The sequence below is a fragment of the Lethenteron reissneri genome, chromosome 37 (genome assembly GCF_015708825.2).
Source record: "Lethenteron reissneri isolate LAM-NWPU_2019-01 chromosome 37, ASM1570882v1, whole genome shotgun sequence".
Classification (NCBI taxonomy): Eukaryota; Metazoa; Chordata; class Hyperoartia; order Petromyzontiformes; family Petromyzontidae; genus Lethenteron; species Lethenteron reissneri.
The window spans coordinates 3,341,465-3,358,714 of NC_083815.1; the positions used below are offsets into that span (position 1 = coordinate 3,341,465).

A 17,250-nucleotide genomic window follows, 5' to 3' on the forward strand; every position below is an offset into this window, starting at 1 on the left:
TTGTTGCTGGCCGCTTGGCGTGTCTTGGCCTTCGGACCCGTGCTGAGCGACCGGCGACAGCGAGAGAGAAAGAAAAAATAACAACGCCACCTCCACGTGTCCCCAGCTGAATGAAGCCCTGGGGGCACAGCAGACGTTCGCTGCTCTGTGCTGTTGACATAATCGCCCCGATTGGGCAAGCAGACCCCATCGTGTCAGCCACCCGCTGGCAGGCAAATTGTGTACCCAGAGGCCAGACAGGTCCCGCACCCCCCAACTCCCCAGTTAACCTTGCCACGAAGCTGTTGAGAGCCAGCAAGGGCAACTGTCCACCCACAAACCAGAGCTCCCAGACCGTGAGTCATTCGTCCAGTCGCCAATTAAAAAACAATCCCACCCGCCCAGTACGAATAATAAACAAGGTTATAATAGACACATTGATATCGTGGCCGTTATCATACGGGGTGGGGTGGCTGGTGGCAGTGGTGACGCTCGCGCCTAACGGCAGGAAGGGCCTGGGTTCGATTACGGACACGGGCAACTTTCTGTGTGGAGTTTGTTAGTTCTCGCTCTGTCCTGCAGGAGTTACCCCAGGGTTCTCTGGTTTCCTCACACAGCAAACTTCCACCCCCTCCCATAATCAAACTGGTTTTGACTTAACATGCCAATGCTGAGAAATAACCTTCAAATGATTAAAGTTGGATTACATTTTCATACAGATCACATTCAAATATTATTATTCATGCAGGATTCAATCTTTTACCACACTTCCTCTTCGCACAAGTCTGACGTATACGTATTTCAGATGCTATCACACTTCACGCAAATATTAATCGAGCAGCATTGAACCATTTACGGGCGGTCAATCATTTACACCTCTCGCACAAACTCTACGCAAGTCGTAAGCGACCATTGCCCTTTAGCCCGCGGAGTGAACGAGACCGGACAAAAGAGACGACCACGAACAATACACAACGCGACGGAGACCCAAGAGAATAGATCTTACATTTTGACTTAAAACTGAGTATCCAATCCGAATAGTGAAACCCGCAATGGTGGCTCGGCGAAGCGTTTACACTCTTGCTCCGGGATCAGGTGACCTGTGGAACAACAACACCTCTCCGCCCACGTCACGACTGGACAACCTCGTGGGGGGCAGTGGCTTTGCCCTCTGCCACACCTGCCCCCCCTCTCCAGAGACCCCCCCCCCCCTGCCATGGGGAACGCACACGCGTGTGTGTGTGCGTGCGTGTGTGTGCGTGCGTGTGTGCGTGCGTGCGCGAGGGTTTTGCAAACACAAAGAGTGGTGGGAGCAGTTGTTGTCGCACTTGCGCTACGAACCTGGTTCCCCCAATACATTCCGAGGGCCCGCTGCTAGTAGGTACGGCAAGTGATGTTTGAACCTGTGTCTGGGAATCTCCTAGGCCGACTCAGCCTCAAATGAGTACCTGGTGCGGTGTGTAAATATCGGTACTCGAGAGAGAGGACGTTCGCCCGGCTATGAATGGTGCTGGCCACACCACCCAGCCGTGTGGCGTTCCCAGCCTTAACAGGTGCTCGCAAACAGAACTTACCCCGAGTATCTATAAAGTCGACAAAGAGGGCACCTCTAAAGTTGAGGTGCATTTGGTTAACCGGGTGAGAACTCAAAGAGACGAGGATAGTCTCACAAGCGAGAGTGATCTGGCTCACCGACATGACTAAAGCGAAACAAGTTCAAGCAATTTCGATTTAAAGCTTTCGTGACTGCAGGGATTCATCTTCTTGGTTCTTTCGGTAAAGTCACGTAGAAGGGAAGTAATAAAAGAATAATTATAAAAGATAATAAAATAATTCTGTTTTATTTTTATTATTTTATTACTTCCCTTCTACGTGACTTTACCGAAAGAACCAAGAAGATGAAGTTCAAGCAAGCACAGGAGTGAAGCGAAGTCGTAGCAAAAAAACAAACAGCCATATCCCATTTAAAAACGTAACGTTGAATAATGAATTCCCTGCAGCGTACACGATGACTCGGGCACATTATTTCGAGACTGACCAGTCGACAATTACAGTCAAGTCACAGAACAACACCGCACGGGAAACGGGTGACGAATGGTGCTAATAATCTCTGCGTGTGGATTCCGCAGGAGCTGCGGTTGATAGGAGCGGAGTTTTCGCACGAAGCTGCCGACCACTTGGCCAATCGGGGCAAGAATCGCTACACCAACATCCTGCCGTGTGAGTCGCTCGCGCACGAGGCGTGCCGAGAGACGCCGATTCGCCCGTCGTGTCTGCGAGGCCGATAAAATAATATCGTGAGAGTTGTTTTTATTTCATCTTGATTTGACGCTTTCGTGACTGCAGGAATCCATACCCTTTGGTTCTTTCGGTAAAGTCACGTAGGTATAAAATAAAATAAATCATTATTTTATTTTGTCATATTTTTTTTTACAATGTATACAGCTCAGTAACATGGGAGGGATGCCGAACAAATGACGATGACATTACACGCGACATAACCTCGCTCTATTTAAGACCGTAAACAGGAAGACTTATTAACAATTCTGGAAAATCGCCTGATGAAGCTGGTTGTAATCACCGGCGAAAAGTCACAGTACTCAAATTGTTAACGTTGTGGGTTTACTCTCAAACACACCAGCCAGGGTTGGGATCGAACCCACTACCGCTTGCATACCAGGCAAGGCCGTTAACATCTCACCACCGTGGCGCCATTGACAAATTAACATTATGGCGGGGCCCCGGGGTCCCGAATAAACGGAAGTCGAAATCGTAATACATTTATTTACTTTTGGCGACTCCGTCCCACCGCGCACATAAACGCCGCGACCCACCGAAAACCAATCCTCTCGTTCTTCACCAAGCACCCGTCGTTGCCAAAATTGCCGTAGTCATTAACAAAACTTTGAAACGTTGATTAGCGCATCGTGTAGAGCTCATCGAGAGGAATAGATGGCCGTGTCGTTCGCCTTCAACAGACGTGAAATGACGTCGCAACGCAGTTCACGCGAGAGCCGGGGTGGGCTTATGGGACCCCGGGGTCCCGCCATAAGGTTCAAATGTGTTGAGTGTTTAGTTACTTGTGCTCGCAGCAGCAGCAGCAGCGTCACCGAGTAATCCGTTTAAACTACGAGACGACCCTTTGAGTCACCCTGGCCGCCACTGTCACCTGCAGATGACTTCAGCCGCGTCATCCTGTCCAGCATCGAGGGCGAGGAGGGGTCCGACTACATCAACGCCAACTACATCCCCGTAGGTGCCACGCAGACTCTCGGCTATCGAGTGCGCAGGCGGTGCAACTGCACACCGGGGCCCACGGGCGGGGTCGGAGGGGCCCTGATGCCGGCCGACGAAGAGAGGAGACATTGGACAGGGGAGGGGGGGTCCGGGGGGGGGGGTCCCGTTTCATTGCTTGCACCGGGGCCCATTCCAAACACGCGAGGCCAGGCCATTGGCCCAGCTGATGCTCTATTTTAATACCAGAGGGCAGGATGACGGACAGGATTGATGTGACACTTGCGTGACACTCACCTGACCCTCTTCAGACATCGCCCCAGCATTCACCCGAGCCGGAGTAAACGATATCTGGAGGCACACACACCACACCACGCACACCGAACACCGCATCACACACACCGCACACCGCATTACACACACCGCACACCGCATCACACACCACGCACACCGCACAACACATCACGCACAACACACACCGCACAACACCCCACGCACACCGCACAACACCCCACGCACACCGCACAACACCCCATGCACAACACACACCGCACAACACCCCACGCACACCGCACAACACATCACGCAGCACTCACAGCACATGACGCAGAACACAGAACGCACAACACATCACGCACATCACACACACCGCACACCGCACAGCACATCACGCACGCCGCGTGCCGCCCCCCAGGGCCACCGCTCTCCCAAGGAGTACATCGCGGCGCAGGGCCCCCTGCCCAGCACGTGTGACGACTTCTGGCGCATGGTGTGGGAGCAGGACACGCGCGTCGTCGTGATGCTCACGCAGTGCGTGGAGAGAGGACGGGTGAGCCCACGCGCGGGACACGGCACACGAGACACTCTCGCTCGCTCACGGGTGATCACACGCAGGGTGCTAGACACTCGCTTGCCCATTTGTACCGTCGCCTGAGCGTTCATTCTCTCGATCGTTCGTTCGCGAACGAACTGGCCAGGAGGCATCGCCGTGCGGCAGCGAACGACGATCGCAATGAGGCGGATTTGCACAACGAGCGTCCCTGCGGGTCGGCTCATGTCCGTGGCTCCGCCCGCAGATCAAGTGCGAGCACTACTGGCCGTTCGACGAGGAGGTGGTGGACTACCGCGGCTTCGTCGTGCGCCGCATCTCCGAGTCGGCGCTCGCCGAGTGGACCGTGCGCGAGTTCCAGATCGGTCGGGTACGGTGCAGCCGATGCCTTCCCTCCCACGCGGTGGTGGTGGTGATGCTTGCGACGGTGATGATGGTGGTGTTGGTGCTGGTGCTGGTGGAGATGATATATATGATAGTAATGGTGGTGGTGATCATGGCGATTAGGATGGTTGGCTACGTACGGTGCAAAAGAAGTTCAACGTACATATAGTACGTACATGATGGTGGTGATGGTCGTCAATTTGGTGGTGGTGGCGGCGGTGATGGTAGCGACCGTGGTAGTCCATGGAGGTGGTGTTGGTGGTAGTGGATAATGTGGTGGTTCTGATTGCGGCAGTGGCAATAGCGATGAACGATAATCACGTCGACGGCAGCAGCAGCGACAACAGCGGTGGCTTTGGACGTGGCGACGTTGACATTGATCAATGACGATGGACGGGACGACTGCGCTAACGAACGACGATTGTGCGTCGGCAGGACGGGGAGACGCGCGTCGTGCGGCAGTTCCACTACACGGCGTGGCCCGACCACGACGTGCCGAGCGAGAGCTGCACGCGCCGCGTGCTCGAGTTTGTGCGCACCGTGCGCTGCCACGTGACGCCGGGCTCGGCACCCATCGTCGTTCACTGCAGGTACCCGCGCCGCGCCGCGCCGCGCTCGCTCGATCGATCGAATCGATCGCTCGCGCTGCGAACTTTTTTTTTCGTTTTATTTACATGGTGTTTCAAAATAGATTGACTCAATTTCAAAGCAGTATATTTTACGATGGCAACATGTTCCAATTGCACAAAAAGTGACACACGGTTTAATGAGTTCAATCTAGATTTGAAGTTTTCGTGGCTGCAGGGATATATACTCTTTGGTTCTTTCGGTAAAGTCACGTACCCTCCTACCTCTCCCCTCTCATCTCACTATATTCCCCTCCACGCACTATCCTACCTCTCCCCTCTCATCTCACTATACTCCCCTCCACGCTCTCTCCTACCTCTCCCCTATTATCTCACTATACTCCCCTCCACGCACTCTCCTACCTCTCCCCTCTCATCTCACTCTACTCCCCTCCACGCACTCTCCTACCTCTCCCCTCTCATCTCACTCTACTCCCCTCCACGCACTTTTCTACCTCTACCCTCTTATCTCACTCTACTCACCTCCACGCACTCTCCTACCTCTCCCCTCTCATCTCACTCTACTCCCCTCCGCGCACTCTCCTACCTCTCACCTATCATCTCAATCTACTCCCCTCCGCGCACTCTCCCACCTCTCATCTCACTCTACTCCTCTCCACGCACTCTCCTACCTATCCACTTTCATCTCACTATATTACCCTACACTCTCACTACTCTAGCAACAGACAACTTTTATGGAAGCCCCAGTCAACCATCACTCGGTGGGAGGTCGCTCCTTCTCCTTTGCTGCCTTCATGATCACAGACTTCATATCATTCGGGGTGATTTGGTCTTAACAGGTGTTGCCATCTCTCTGCCACCCTGAATGTTGGATTTTTATATTGATTTACCTCTTCATAGCTTCATCCAAATATTATTTTAATCGCGCCGTATTGATCTCGTTGATCGCTCCGTGCCGATCGCTCCATGTCGACCTCGCTGCATTTGATCTTTTTGTGTTGACCGCTCTGCTTTGACCGCTCCATGTTGACCGCTCCGTGTTGACCACTCCATGTTGACCGCTCCATGTTGACCGCTCCGTGTTGACCACTCCATGTTGACCGTTCCTTGTTGATCGCTGCGTTTTGATCTCGTCGTGTTGACCGCTCCACGGGGACCACTTCATGCTGATCGCTTCGTGTTGACCACCCCGCGTTGACCGCCCCACGTCGACCACTCCGTGTTATCCACTCTATGCTCAGTGCCCCGTATTGACCACCCTGCGTCGACCACTCCATGATGATTGCCCTCGTGTTGACCGCCCCGTGTCGACTGCTCCGCATTGACCACTCCATTTTTACCGCCCCGTGTTGACCGCTCCGTGTTGCCCATCTTTGTGTTGACCATCGTTTCTCGACCACCGTCGCAGCGCGGGCGTGGGTCGCACGGGGACGTTCATTGCCCTGGATCGGCTCATCCAGCACCTGCAGGAGCTCGACTTTGTGGACATTCTGGGCCTGGTGGCCGAGCTGCGACTCCACCGCGCGAGCATGGTGCAGACAGAGGCAAGGCACCCGCAGTAACATCACCACCGTCACTGTCGCTAGCGTCTTCACGGTACGGCGCACGCACCATCGCAGCAGCCACCGGTGCCATCGGCAACGTCATCTTCGTCGTTGTCATCATTGCCATGCCGTCGTCGTCACTGTTATCTATGTCTTCTTCATAAATGCCAATTTCATCATCACCACCACCATCAATCACTATTATCATTAATGTCAACATTATCATTGACTTTGTGTCTGTGGGACTATTTATGTGTATATGTGTGTATCATAGGTGCTTGCTAACAGCACTTGCCCCAAAATTCAGTTTCGGCTATATGGGGGAATCTTTGTCTTTGTCTGTGTATGGGTGGCTAATGCATGGTGAGTTGGCACAGTGGAGAGTGCAGTTGGTGCATCTGCCAATCATCTCAGTCAACCCCATAACACCTGGGTCTATCCTGTGACCTGGCAGCAGAAAGCCTGCCACACGTCAAGCGATGGAATCAACTTGCAACTGGCCTGGCACAAGCGCCACTTAATGGCGAATGGCGGCTGCTGTTGTGTGCACGTGTGTGTCTGGTGGGGAGTGGTGGTGCAGCGGTTAGCGTGCGGCGCTACTAACCCGGTGACCCTAGTAGGATTTCCGCTCAAGGCACAACACCGGTGACGATTATCTAAACCGGTCCTGGGCATCCCCTAGGTTGACTCAGCCACAAATGAGTACCTGGTGCGGCGTGTAAACATCGCCACTGGGGAGACAACTGCAGTCGATGATGGGTGCTGGCCACCAACCCCCTCGTGTGCTGTTGCGGCCTTCATAGGCCCTACTCGCTAACATCACTTGCCCCAACAGTCTAATGAAGGCTATACGGGGGATCTTTGTCTCTTGTCTTTGCATGGCAGCTGCAGTACGTGTTCATGTGTGTGTGTGTGTCTCTATGTTACGCATGGCAGGTGCAGTACGTGTTCATGTGTGTGTGTGTATGTCTCTATTTTACGCATGGCAGGTGCAGTACGTGTTCATGTGTGTGTGTGTGTCTATGTTACGCATGGCAGGTGCAGTACGTGTTCACGTGTGTGTGTGTCCCTATGTAATGTATGGCGGGTGCAGCACGTGTTCATGTGTGTGTCTCTATGTTACGCACGGCAGGTGCAGTACGTGTTCATGTGTGTCCCTATGTTCATTATGGCAGGTGCAGTACGTGTTCATGTGTGTGTGTGTGTCCCTATGTTCAGCATGGCAGGTGCAGTACGTGTTGATGTGTGTCCCTATGTTACGCATGGCAGGTGCAGTACGTGTTCATGTGTGTGTGTCTCTATGTTCAGCATGGAAGGTGCAGTACGTGTTCATGTATGTGTCTCTATGTTACGTACGGCAGGTGCAGTACGTGTTCATGTGTGTGTCTCTATGTTACGCACGGCAGGTGCAGTACGTGTTCATGTGTGTGTATCTCTATGTTCAGCATGGAAGGTGCAGTACGTGTTCATGTATGTGTCTCTATGTTACGCACGGCAGGTGCAGTACGTGTTCATGTGTGTGTCTCTATGTTACGCACGGCAGGTGCAGTACGTGTTCATGTGTGTGTGTCTCTATGTTCAGCATGGAAGGTGCAGTACGTGTTCATGTGTGTGTGTGTCCCTATGTTCAGCATGGCAGGTGCAGTACGTGTTCATGTGTGTCCCTATGTTCAGCATGGCAGGTGCAGTACGTGTTCATGTGTGTGTGTGTGTCCCTATGTTCAGCATGGCAGGTGCAGTACGTGTTGATGTGTGTCCCTATGTTACGCATGGCAGGTGCAGTACGTGTTCATGTGTGTGTGTCTCTATGTTCAGCATGAAAGGTGCAGTACGTGTTCATGTATGTGTCTCTATGTTACGCACGGCAGGTGCAGTACGTGTTCATGTGTGTGTCTCTATGTTACGCACGGCAGGTGCAGTACGTGTTCGTGTGTGTGTCTCTATGTTATACATGGCAGGTGCAGTACGTGTTCATGTGTGTGTCTCTATGTTACGCATGGCAAGTGCAGTACGCGCTCATGTGTGTCCCTATGTTACGCACGGCAGGTGCAGTACGTGTTCATGTGTGTGTCCCTATGTTACGCACGGCAGGTGCAGTACGTGTTCATCCACCTGTGCGTGCTGGAGATGTGGAGGCAGTCAGGCCAGGCGAGCGGGCTGAGCGAGGCCGTGTACGAGAACGTCCGCTCGGGCGCGCTGCTCCACCCGCCCGGTGAGGGTCGAGGAGGGTTCAGACGAGTGGAAACTATGTTGTGTTCTCACTACTTTTAGTTCTACCAGGTAAAGCCCACTGAGCTATATAGAGCTCTTTTTACAGAAACGACCAGGCTATCACACAGTTGACAGCGATCGTCATGTGTGTGTGGGGGGGGGGGGGGGGGTTGACACATGCACAGCGGCCAAACACTCGAAACGCGCGTTCATTCTAAAAGCCGAGGGGGAAATCCGGAGCCAACCGCGCTAACCCGAGGTACGGCGGTGTGGGGAAGGACCACAAACTAAACATGAACAAAAATTAACCCGTAAAAACAAAGGTTTTCACTATAAATCCTTTATATGCGTGGCGGCTAGAGTCCTCTCGTCCTCTGGCTTGAGATGGCTGCCACCTATGGGTCAGATGATTGCCTGCCACCATTAAGCAATTGGTAATTAAATATAATTTATTTTTTCCTAAAAAGTTTAAAATTTTGGAAAAAAAATTTCACGAAAATAAATTGTCACGCACAACGAGTCTGTGTGCAAAATGTCAGCTCGATTGGATCACGGGAAGTGGGTTAAAAAACGACCGAAAGTATTGCACGGTCGTAAGCGCGCAAGCAAGCAAGCAAGTGAACTTAATATAAAGGATTTTAAAACGAGATGTGCGTGCGCGTAACTCGGTGGCGTTCTCTGACAGTGCCCCCCCCCCCCATTCTGCACGTCTCACGGCGTCGTTCTTGTCCCCTAGACGTCATCTACTGAACGCCGCGGGGAGGCAAGAGCGCAGCAGGAGCTTTCTCCAAGTCCGCCGAAGGGGTCTTTGTCCTTCGGCGGGTCCCAAGGAGGCGATGATCGTTTCACGAAACAGGAAAAGAAAAATACGAAAAGCATCGCCGGAGCCCCCCCCACCCCCGAACCCTGCCCCCCGAAACTAAACGGAGTTCGTTCAATCGTCGTCGACAAACGAAACGATCGGCAAGAAAACAAAACAACAATTTACGCGAGGATGAAGATTGACAGCAGAAGATTGTACCGTTATATAAGCGCCCTGCTCCACAAGTCGTGCATATGAATGCGGGTCACCCTGTAACGGTGAAGAAGTCGTCATCCACACGGGAATGCAGACGGGTCGATTGAAACCCGGCCAACTGGAACACGAGCTGCAGCGGTGGTCGGATTTTGGACACACAAAAGAGGGCGGCGGTAATGGGGAGGTTTGGGTGACCGCCTCATAGACCAGTGGTGGGGGGCAGGGGGGGCAGGGGGGGGGCAGGACACCCTCTTCATTCTGTCCACTCGGTGTAAAACTCCACGAGTGGGACGAGACGTTACGAGTGCAGACCGCGACGGTCCCAACTGCTGCAGGATCTAGCAGCAGGAAGGAAGAGATGGAGGCGTGGTGCCGGGCAGCGAGATGCTGAAGCAAACACACAACCAGGACGTAGGGGCACGAACCTCCTTCTATGGCCTCCCCCCCCCCCCCCCCCCCCCATAAAATCGTCGCCACAGAAGCCCGGATTTCAGCTCTCCTCTTCCTCTCTGCGTCGTTTGCGCTGCCCTCGGTGGTGGCGGGGGGCACCATCGTGGCAGCAGTCGAGAACGAGGCGGCAATAAACAAGGCGCAGGCCCTGGGGGTGTCCGAGTGACGCCACACGCGGTGGACTACAACGCACGGGCGTGGGGGAGACGCGGCACCACCGCCCCCCCCCCCCCCCCCCTGGTGGAACCCCACGGCCGGGCCGCCACTTCGGAGCGTGCGACCAACAAGAGCCTCGTCGTGACGTCTCTTTGGAGAGCAGAAAGCACCAGCACCACGTGTAGCAACTGCAACACCACCACCACGTGAAGCAACCGCAACACCACCACCACGTGTAGCAACCGCAAGACCACCACCACCACTTGTATCAACCACAACACCACCAACAACACGGGGTCCAAGCTCAACACCACCAGCACCACCATCACATGGTCCAGCCTCAGCAACATCACCACGGAGTTCAACCTCAACACCACCATCAATCACATGGTCCAGCCTCAGCAACATCACCATGGGGTCCTACCTCAACATCACCATGACACGTTCCAGCCTCAACACCTCCATGTGTTTCCAGCCTCAACGCCACCACCACGTGTTCCTTACCGTTGGATCTGGCCGCTGGGTGCCAGCATTGTACATGGCGGTCGGTAATGGGGCGACGCGGGCTGCCCTTACCGACTGGCTGACGGTAGCCAGAGCCACGGGAGAGGATTCTTCTAAACTATAAACTTAAACTGTTTTTATTTAACCAGGTGAGGCCCGCTGAGCTATGGAGATAGTTTCGTGGAAGTGACCTGGCCACGAATGATCGCCCAACGAAGTGGCCTACGGCATGTCAATTTATAGCAGCAGTGACATACTCCGAACGCGTGTCGATGCTAAATGTGGAGGGAAAAAACGGAGGACTCGGAGTAAAACCCACGCGACCACTGTGGGTGAAAGAGAGAGACACACACGCAAACTCGGGGTCGAATCCAGGACCTCCTGCACACCAGGCGAGGGAGTTAACATCTCGACCGAGGGTGGAGCTAGCCTGACCTCCATCCCCGAACTCGTGAGCACGCAGTGCCTCGCCTGAGCGCTTATTCCACTTGTTTAATAAATAAATTAAGAGCCCCCTGGAATTCAAGAGACAGAGAGAAAGACACTTCTCACCGGTTTTCTCATTACGAAGGAGGGATAAACCGGAACTGGAAACTGTTGAGTTGTAAAGCAACACGTGAGGATATATTTTTTGTACATGTGTATATATAAACAAAGACAAAGATCCATCACCTCCTATAGCCTTCACAGACTGTCGGGGCAAGTGCTGTTAGCGAGCACCTATGAAGGCTGGCACAAGCCACGAGGGAGTGGGTGGCCAGCGCCATGCCCGACCGCCTTTGTCTCCCCTCAGTGGCGATGTTTACACACCACACCAGGTACTCATTTCAGGCTGAGTCGACCTAGGCGAGGCCCAGGACTGGTTCAGATAATCGTCGGCGGGAATCGAACTGGGGTCCACCGGGTTTGTAGTGCAGTGCGCTAACCGCGACACGAGAACTACACACGCGCAGCGCGTTGAGATGTTCGACGTTGGGAAAGTGAAAAAAGCACGTGCCGCTCACGACTGTGCCTTAGGCAGACGGCAGAGGGAACGCAGAGGTGACACTGACCGCGTGTGACCGCTGAACCCACGTGACCTCGCGAAACCCAGTGAAGAACCACAGTGCTTGTACGGCATTGGACTCTACGCTCCCTCGCCATCGACAGCCGACAAGGAGCGGCACCTGGCGAAGACGAGCTTCGCGAGCCGCACGCCGTGGTGAGAACAACCTCATCCAGCAGTGGATTGACAATAGGGCTGTGAACGAGCTTACGCACAATTACAATTGCTAAACGATGGGGGAGGGTCGGCCTCTTCCCTTCGACAAATTGGCACAACAGCGGCCGTGCCAACTTTCACAATCCGGTCATAAAATTCTCACCTTTGAAGACTTCGGTGCGAGTCGCGCCGGTGTTGTTTGGGTGTCCGGGGTTGGACTGGTGCCGGTGTTTGGGTGTTGGGGGTTGGTAGTCTCACGGGTGTTAGGGTGTTCAAGGCTGGAGGCGGCAATGTTTGCGGCACGAGCGAACACTTGCTGCGTCTGTTGTGTCTCAACTCGCCAAAGCTTCGTCGGCTATCGTCAAAGCCTACGATTGTTATTATTATTATTTGTATAGAACTGTTAAAGCCACTGTAGGTTAGTCAGCAAGGCGGCCGGGCGGCTCAAAGGGCCGAGCATTTCAGCGCTAAGATCGTGGGTTTCGAATCCGGTTTTTAGCCGCCCCGTGCGACTTATTCTGTGTTTATTAAGTCCGGCGAGTTGATGGTCTCGGCCCACTCACTACTGAGTCCGTACACACACACACACAAAATAAAACCACGTGAAATTAGTTTTTTTTCACTTAACTTGGCAAAAATATTCCAGCCCTGAGAATGAAAATAAATACATCAATTTCACAGCCACGTGATGAACATTTCTCTACAGCAGGATGCCAAGTGCAGCACCCCGAGTGTGGAGATGTGGTCACTTGAAGGGATCTCATAAAGAGGTCTGTCACATCTCCTTCCACGTGCTGTTAGCTAACACAGGGGGGGGTGATACACTGCTCACTGCGATATTTCCGAATCAACACTTCATCTCTTGACATGATGCGATAGCACAAACGGTACAGGGAATGAGATGGGGGTACCCTCTACACACTCAGTATCTACGCCACCGCTTAGCAGACCCAACGCCCAAGAGTTCGGATGCTCTGCCACGAAGCCCTGAGTCTCTGCCAGCGTGAGTGCCTTCATAGTTCACAGTGCATCTGGTATGGAGGTGCGCGAGTGCATGAGTGAGTGCGTGAGTGAGTGAGTGTTTGAGTGAGTGAGTGTTTGAGTGAGTGAGTGCGTGAGTGAGTGTTTGAGTGAGTGACTCCATGCGTGCGTGAGTGCGTGGGCGAGTGAGTGCGTGAGCGAGTCCGCGTGTGCGTGAGTGAGTGTGTGCGTGAGTGAGTGCGTGAGCGAGTCCGCGTGTGCGTGAGTGAGTGTGTGCGTGCGTGAGTGAGTGAGTGCGTGAGCGAGTGAGTGCGTGGGCGAGTGAGTGCGTGAGTGCGTGGGCGAGTGAGTGAGTCCGTGCGTGCGTGAGTGAGTGAGTGAGTGCGTGCGTGAGTGAGTGCGTGAGTGAGTGAGTGACTCCATGCGTGCGTGAGTGCGTGGGCGAGTGAGTGCGTGAGCGAGTCCGCGTGTGCGTGAGTGAGTGTGTGCGTGCGTGAGTGAGTGAGTGCGTGAGCGAGTCCGCGTGTGCGTGAGTGAGTGTGTGCGTGCGTGAGTGAGTGAGTGCGTGAGCGAGTGAGTGCGTGGGCGAGTGAGTGCGTGAGTGCGTGGGCGAGTGAGTGAGTCCGTGCGTGAGTGAGTGAGTGCGTGCGTGAGTGAGTGCGTGCGTGAGTGAGTGCGTGAGTGAGTGAGTGACTCCATGCGTGCGTGAGTGCGTGGGCGAGTGAGTGCGTGAGCGAGTCCGCGTGTGCGTGAGTGAGTGTGTGCGTGCGTGAGTGAGTGAGTGCGTGAGCGAGTCCGCGTGTGCGTGAGTGAGTGTGTGCGTACGTGAGTGAGTGAGTGCGTGAGCGAGTGAGTGCGTGGGCGAGTGAGTGCGTGAGTGCGTGGGCGAGTGAGTGAGTCCGTGCGTGCGTGAGTGAGTGCGTGCGTGAGTGAGTGCGTGAGTGAGTGAGTGAGTGACTCCATGCGTGCGTGAGTGCGTGGGCGAGTGAGTGCGTGAGCGAGTCCGCGTGTGCGTGAGTGAGTGTGTGCGTGCGTGAGTGAGTGAGTGCGTGAGCGAGTGAGTGCGTGGGCGAGTGAGTGCGTGAGTGCGTGGGCGAGTGAGTGAGTCCGTGCGTGCGTGAGTGAGTGCGTGCGTGAGTGAGTGCGTGGGCAAGTGAGTGCGTGAATGAGTCCGCGCATGCGTGAGTGAGTGCGAGCATGCGTGAGTGATTGAGTGAGTGCGTGAGTGAGTGCGAGACGTATGGCCTGGGCACCCGAGGGGACACAAGTGGGCCTCGCTTCGCCGGCGTCACCTGCCGCCCGGCGCACCGCTGCGTCTTTGTCGGACTCCCTTAAGGAGCGTGTCCGAGGCCTCTTCACAGACAGCGCCGTTGTCACACGCGGCCGCGGAGACCTACGGCGAGGGTTGCTGTCGAGTATACAGGCGGTGCAACTGCACCGGGGGGGGGGGGGGGGGTCAACACGGGCTGGAGGGTTACGAAGAGAGGAGATGGGGAGAGGGCGGAATTTTTTACACCAGGGACCCATGCCAACCACGTGGTAGAACCGGACAAAGGCCTATATGGTTTCGAGAGGGAGAAAGTGGCACCAGTTGAGATTTTGAAACGCCAGGCGTGTTGTGCAGTGTACGACGCCGCGTGCCTGCGTGCACAAGAGGCACGTGTAACGAGGGTCGTGGTTCACTCAAACGAACAAATGCATTCGCATTGCACACGCAATACCATACCTGCACACGCACAATGTGACACACGTACGTACGTACATGCAAGCATACTGATACTGTAATCATACATACGTGTATTCGTCCATTGACCTAAAGTGTAATGTAAAATGTACATACATTTGTCAATGTGACTACAGCCAATGTATATGCTCCTATTATGAGTCGCATGATGAACGTACGAATGAGGTGAACGCCGTGGCCCGGTGGCACGGTGGTTAACGCGCAGCGCAACGAACCCGGCGAGCCGAGCTCGATTCTTGGCATTGGCGGTCGATTCTGAACCGGTCCTGCGGGCCACCTTCCACCAGAACGGTGGCTAAATAATAGCCACGACTCTCAATGGAGTTTAAGGCTAAGTCGACCTACTGGACGTCAAGTACCCGTTCAGATATGTGTCACTTTTAATTGGTCGTGCAAATCAAGCTCGGGTCGCTGGGTTCGTAGCACACTGCGCTAACCACCACACTACCGCTCCCCATATGAAGCAACACACACACACACCTGCACAGTCAAACCTCACCGAAAGTGCCAATGACTCAATGACTCGCAGGGACGTGAGTCACGCATATAGCAAGCACCCCGAGGTGTCACCGTACCACATGGAGGAGGACAAAGACAAAGATCCCCCGTATAGCCTTAACAGACTGTTGGGGCAAGCGCTGTTAGCGAGCACCTATGAAGTCCGGCACTGTGGCACACGAGGGGGTGGGTGGCCAGCACCACGCCCCACTGCCTTTGTCGCCACAGTGGCGATGTTTTTACACACCGCACCAGGTACTCATTTGAGGCTGAGTCGACATAGGGGAGGCCCAGGACCGGTTTCAGATAATGGTCACCGGTGATGGCCGTGAGCGGGAATCCAACTCGGGTCACCGGGTTCGTAGTGCTATGCTACCGCTGCCCACCAACGCCACACCAGGTGCTCAGTCTCGTGTCTACAACCTGACCCAAGTTGGCAGTTCGGCTTAGACATCTGAGCAGTTGTCGTTTTGAACGCAAGCGATAGTGGCATTCGTCATTTTCGTTGTCATTTAAATTTCCGTAGATAATTGTATAGTGACGGCCGCTCTGTGTATGAATGTATTTATTGCCATTATAAGCTATTGATTTGTGCTGGACCAACCAACCAGACAGAATCATGGGCATGATCATGATGGATGTGTTTCCTTGGGAATACTTTTTTTGTAAGTAGAGAAATTTTTTTTTTTTAATATAAAGAAAATAACAACTAAGTTTGATTCTTCGCAACGGTCCTTCGACCCGCGTGGAGCACACGTGTAGAAGTGTGGCCAAGAAGCCGCCACGGCCAACAAGCCGCGGAAGAGGCCTTAATCCAGCAGTTGCTCGAAAAAAAAGTGCTGTAAATTATTCCTATTGATACCAATATCATAACAAAAATTATGGTTAGGTTCATGTTCATATTATTGTTACGACTGTTAACCTCGCGAAAAGCCTTACTGAATCTCATGACTATTTTTCAGGAGGGTCCTGCCAAGTGTTCACATTAACAAGGGGCGGGGGGGGTGTAGAGGGGCAATGATTGTTGTGTATATTGTATATCTCAGCTCAGTAATTCGCCGTGTAATTTTCTTCGCAAAATAAAAATTTGACTAACTTGTGACCGTGATGACACCGCCTGCACACAATTCGCCGACGCTCGCGAAAGGCGTCGTGGGATCATTGACGTCGTCCAGATTGCAAAGCGGACGTCGCGTAGCACTGCGCTACCGTGGTTATTGCCCCCCCCCCTCCTCCTGCCCGGCCCCGCAGTGATAACCAGGACGGCCGCTAGATTCTAAACCGCGAACCGCTGCAACGAGCCGCAATCAACGGTTCCCCCCCCCCTTCCCCGCCAATCAGCGCAGTACATCACCGACACTATCCGGACTATAAGACGCTCTGGAAAGTCGCATCCCAAACGTGTGCCTGATGTCAATAAAGTGATGTCAAATCCGGGTGACACACACACACACGCGCGCGCGCACCTACCGTATTACAAGATGTAACCCCACTCGCCCCCCCCCCCCCCGTAACATTTGGTTTAAGATACGCGGCGCGTGGAGCGGTGTGCAGTGCGTCATGACCCAGAGAATACGGTAAATGTCATCCGCTAGAGATCATTTGAAGCGTGTCGGTCACGTTACAACTCTTTAAAATGGGGGCCCCCCTCCATTTTAAGTCTCTAAAACGTAATATCCTTGCATACCAATGGGTGTGAATAAATGATAATCAGTAATTGGCTGGAATAATCTTTAATACACACACAGACACGCGCGCCTCCGAGTTTTGCGGTTTTTAGTATGCACTCATCAGAACAGTGTGAGTGACTGCTGCACAAACATTAGATTACACCGAGCGTTTATCGTTTACAGTCGGCTGCAGGCTTAATAAAGTCCTAAATAACGGGGTTGTTTTTAGGGTTAGATAACACAAATGTGTCGTTAAACTC

General features: G+C 53.6%; 1 protein-coding gene across 2 annotated transcripts in view; it reads left to right on the forward strand.

Annotated features, from left to right (window-relative positions):
• The window catches only part of LOC133351369 (receptor-type tyrosine-protein phosphatase O-like), a 48,981-nt gene extending 32,110 nt beyond the window's left edge, over window positions 1–16,871 (forward strand). Inside the window, exons 7-14 of one of the 2 annotated variants that reach the window (XM_061566512.1) lie at window positions 2,109–2,199; window positions 3,155–3,231; window positions 3,908–4,042; window positions 4,290–4,412; window positions 4,862–5,016; window positions 6,422–6,557; window positions 8,649–8,769; window positions 9,505–16,871. In XM_061566512.1, coding sequence (XP_061422496.1) covers window positions 2,109–2,199; window positions 3,155–3,231; window positions 3,908–4,042; window positions 4,290–4,412; window positions 4,862–5,016; window positions 6,422–6,557; window positions 8,649–8,769; window positions 9,505–9,518 — 852 coding nt within the window. In that variant the 3' untranslated portion in view covers window positions 9,519–16,871. Of the gene's footprint in view, window positions 1–2,108; window positions 2,200–3,154; window positions 3,232–3,907; window positions 4,043–4,289; window positions 4,413–4,861; window positions 5,017–6,421; window positions 6,610–8,648; window positions 8,770–9,504 lie in introns of those variants that run through there. The other variant, XM_061566513.1, reaches the window with a different exon arrangement.
• The last annotated feature ends 379 nt before the right edge of the window (window positions 16,872–17,250 follow it).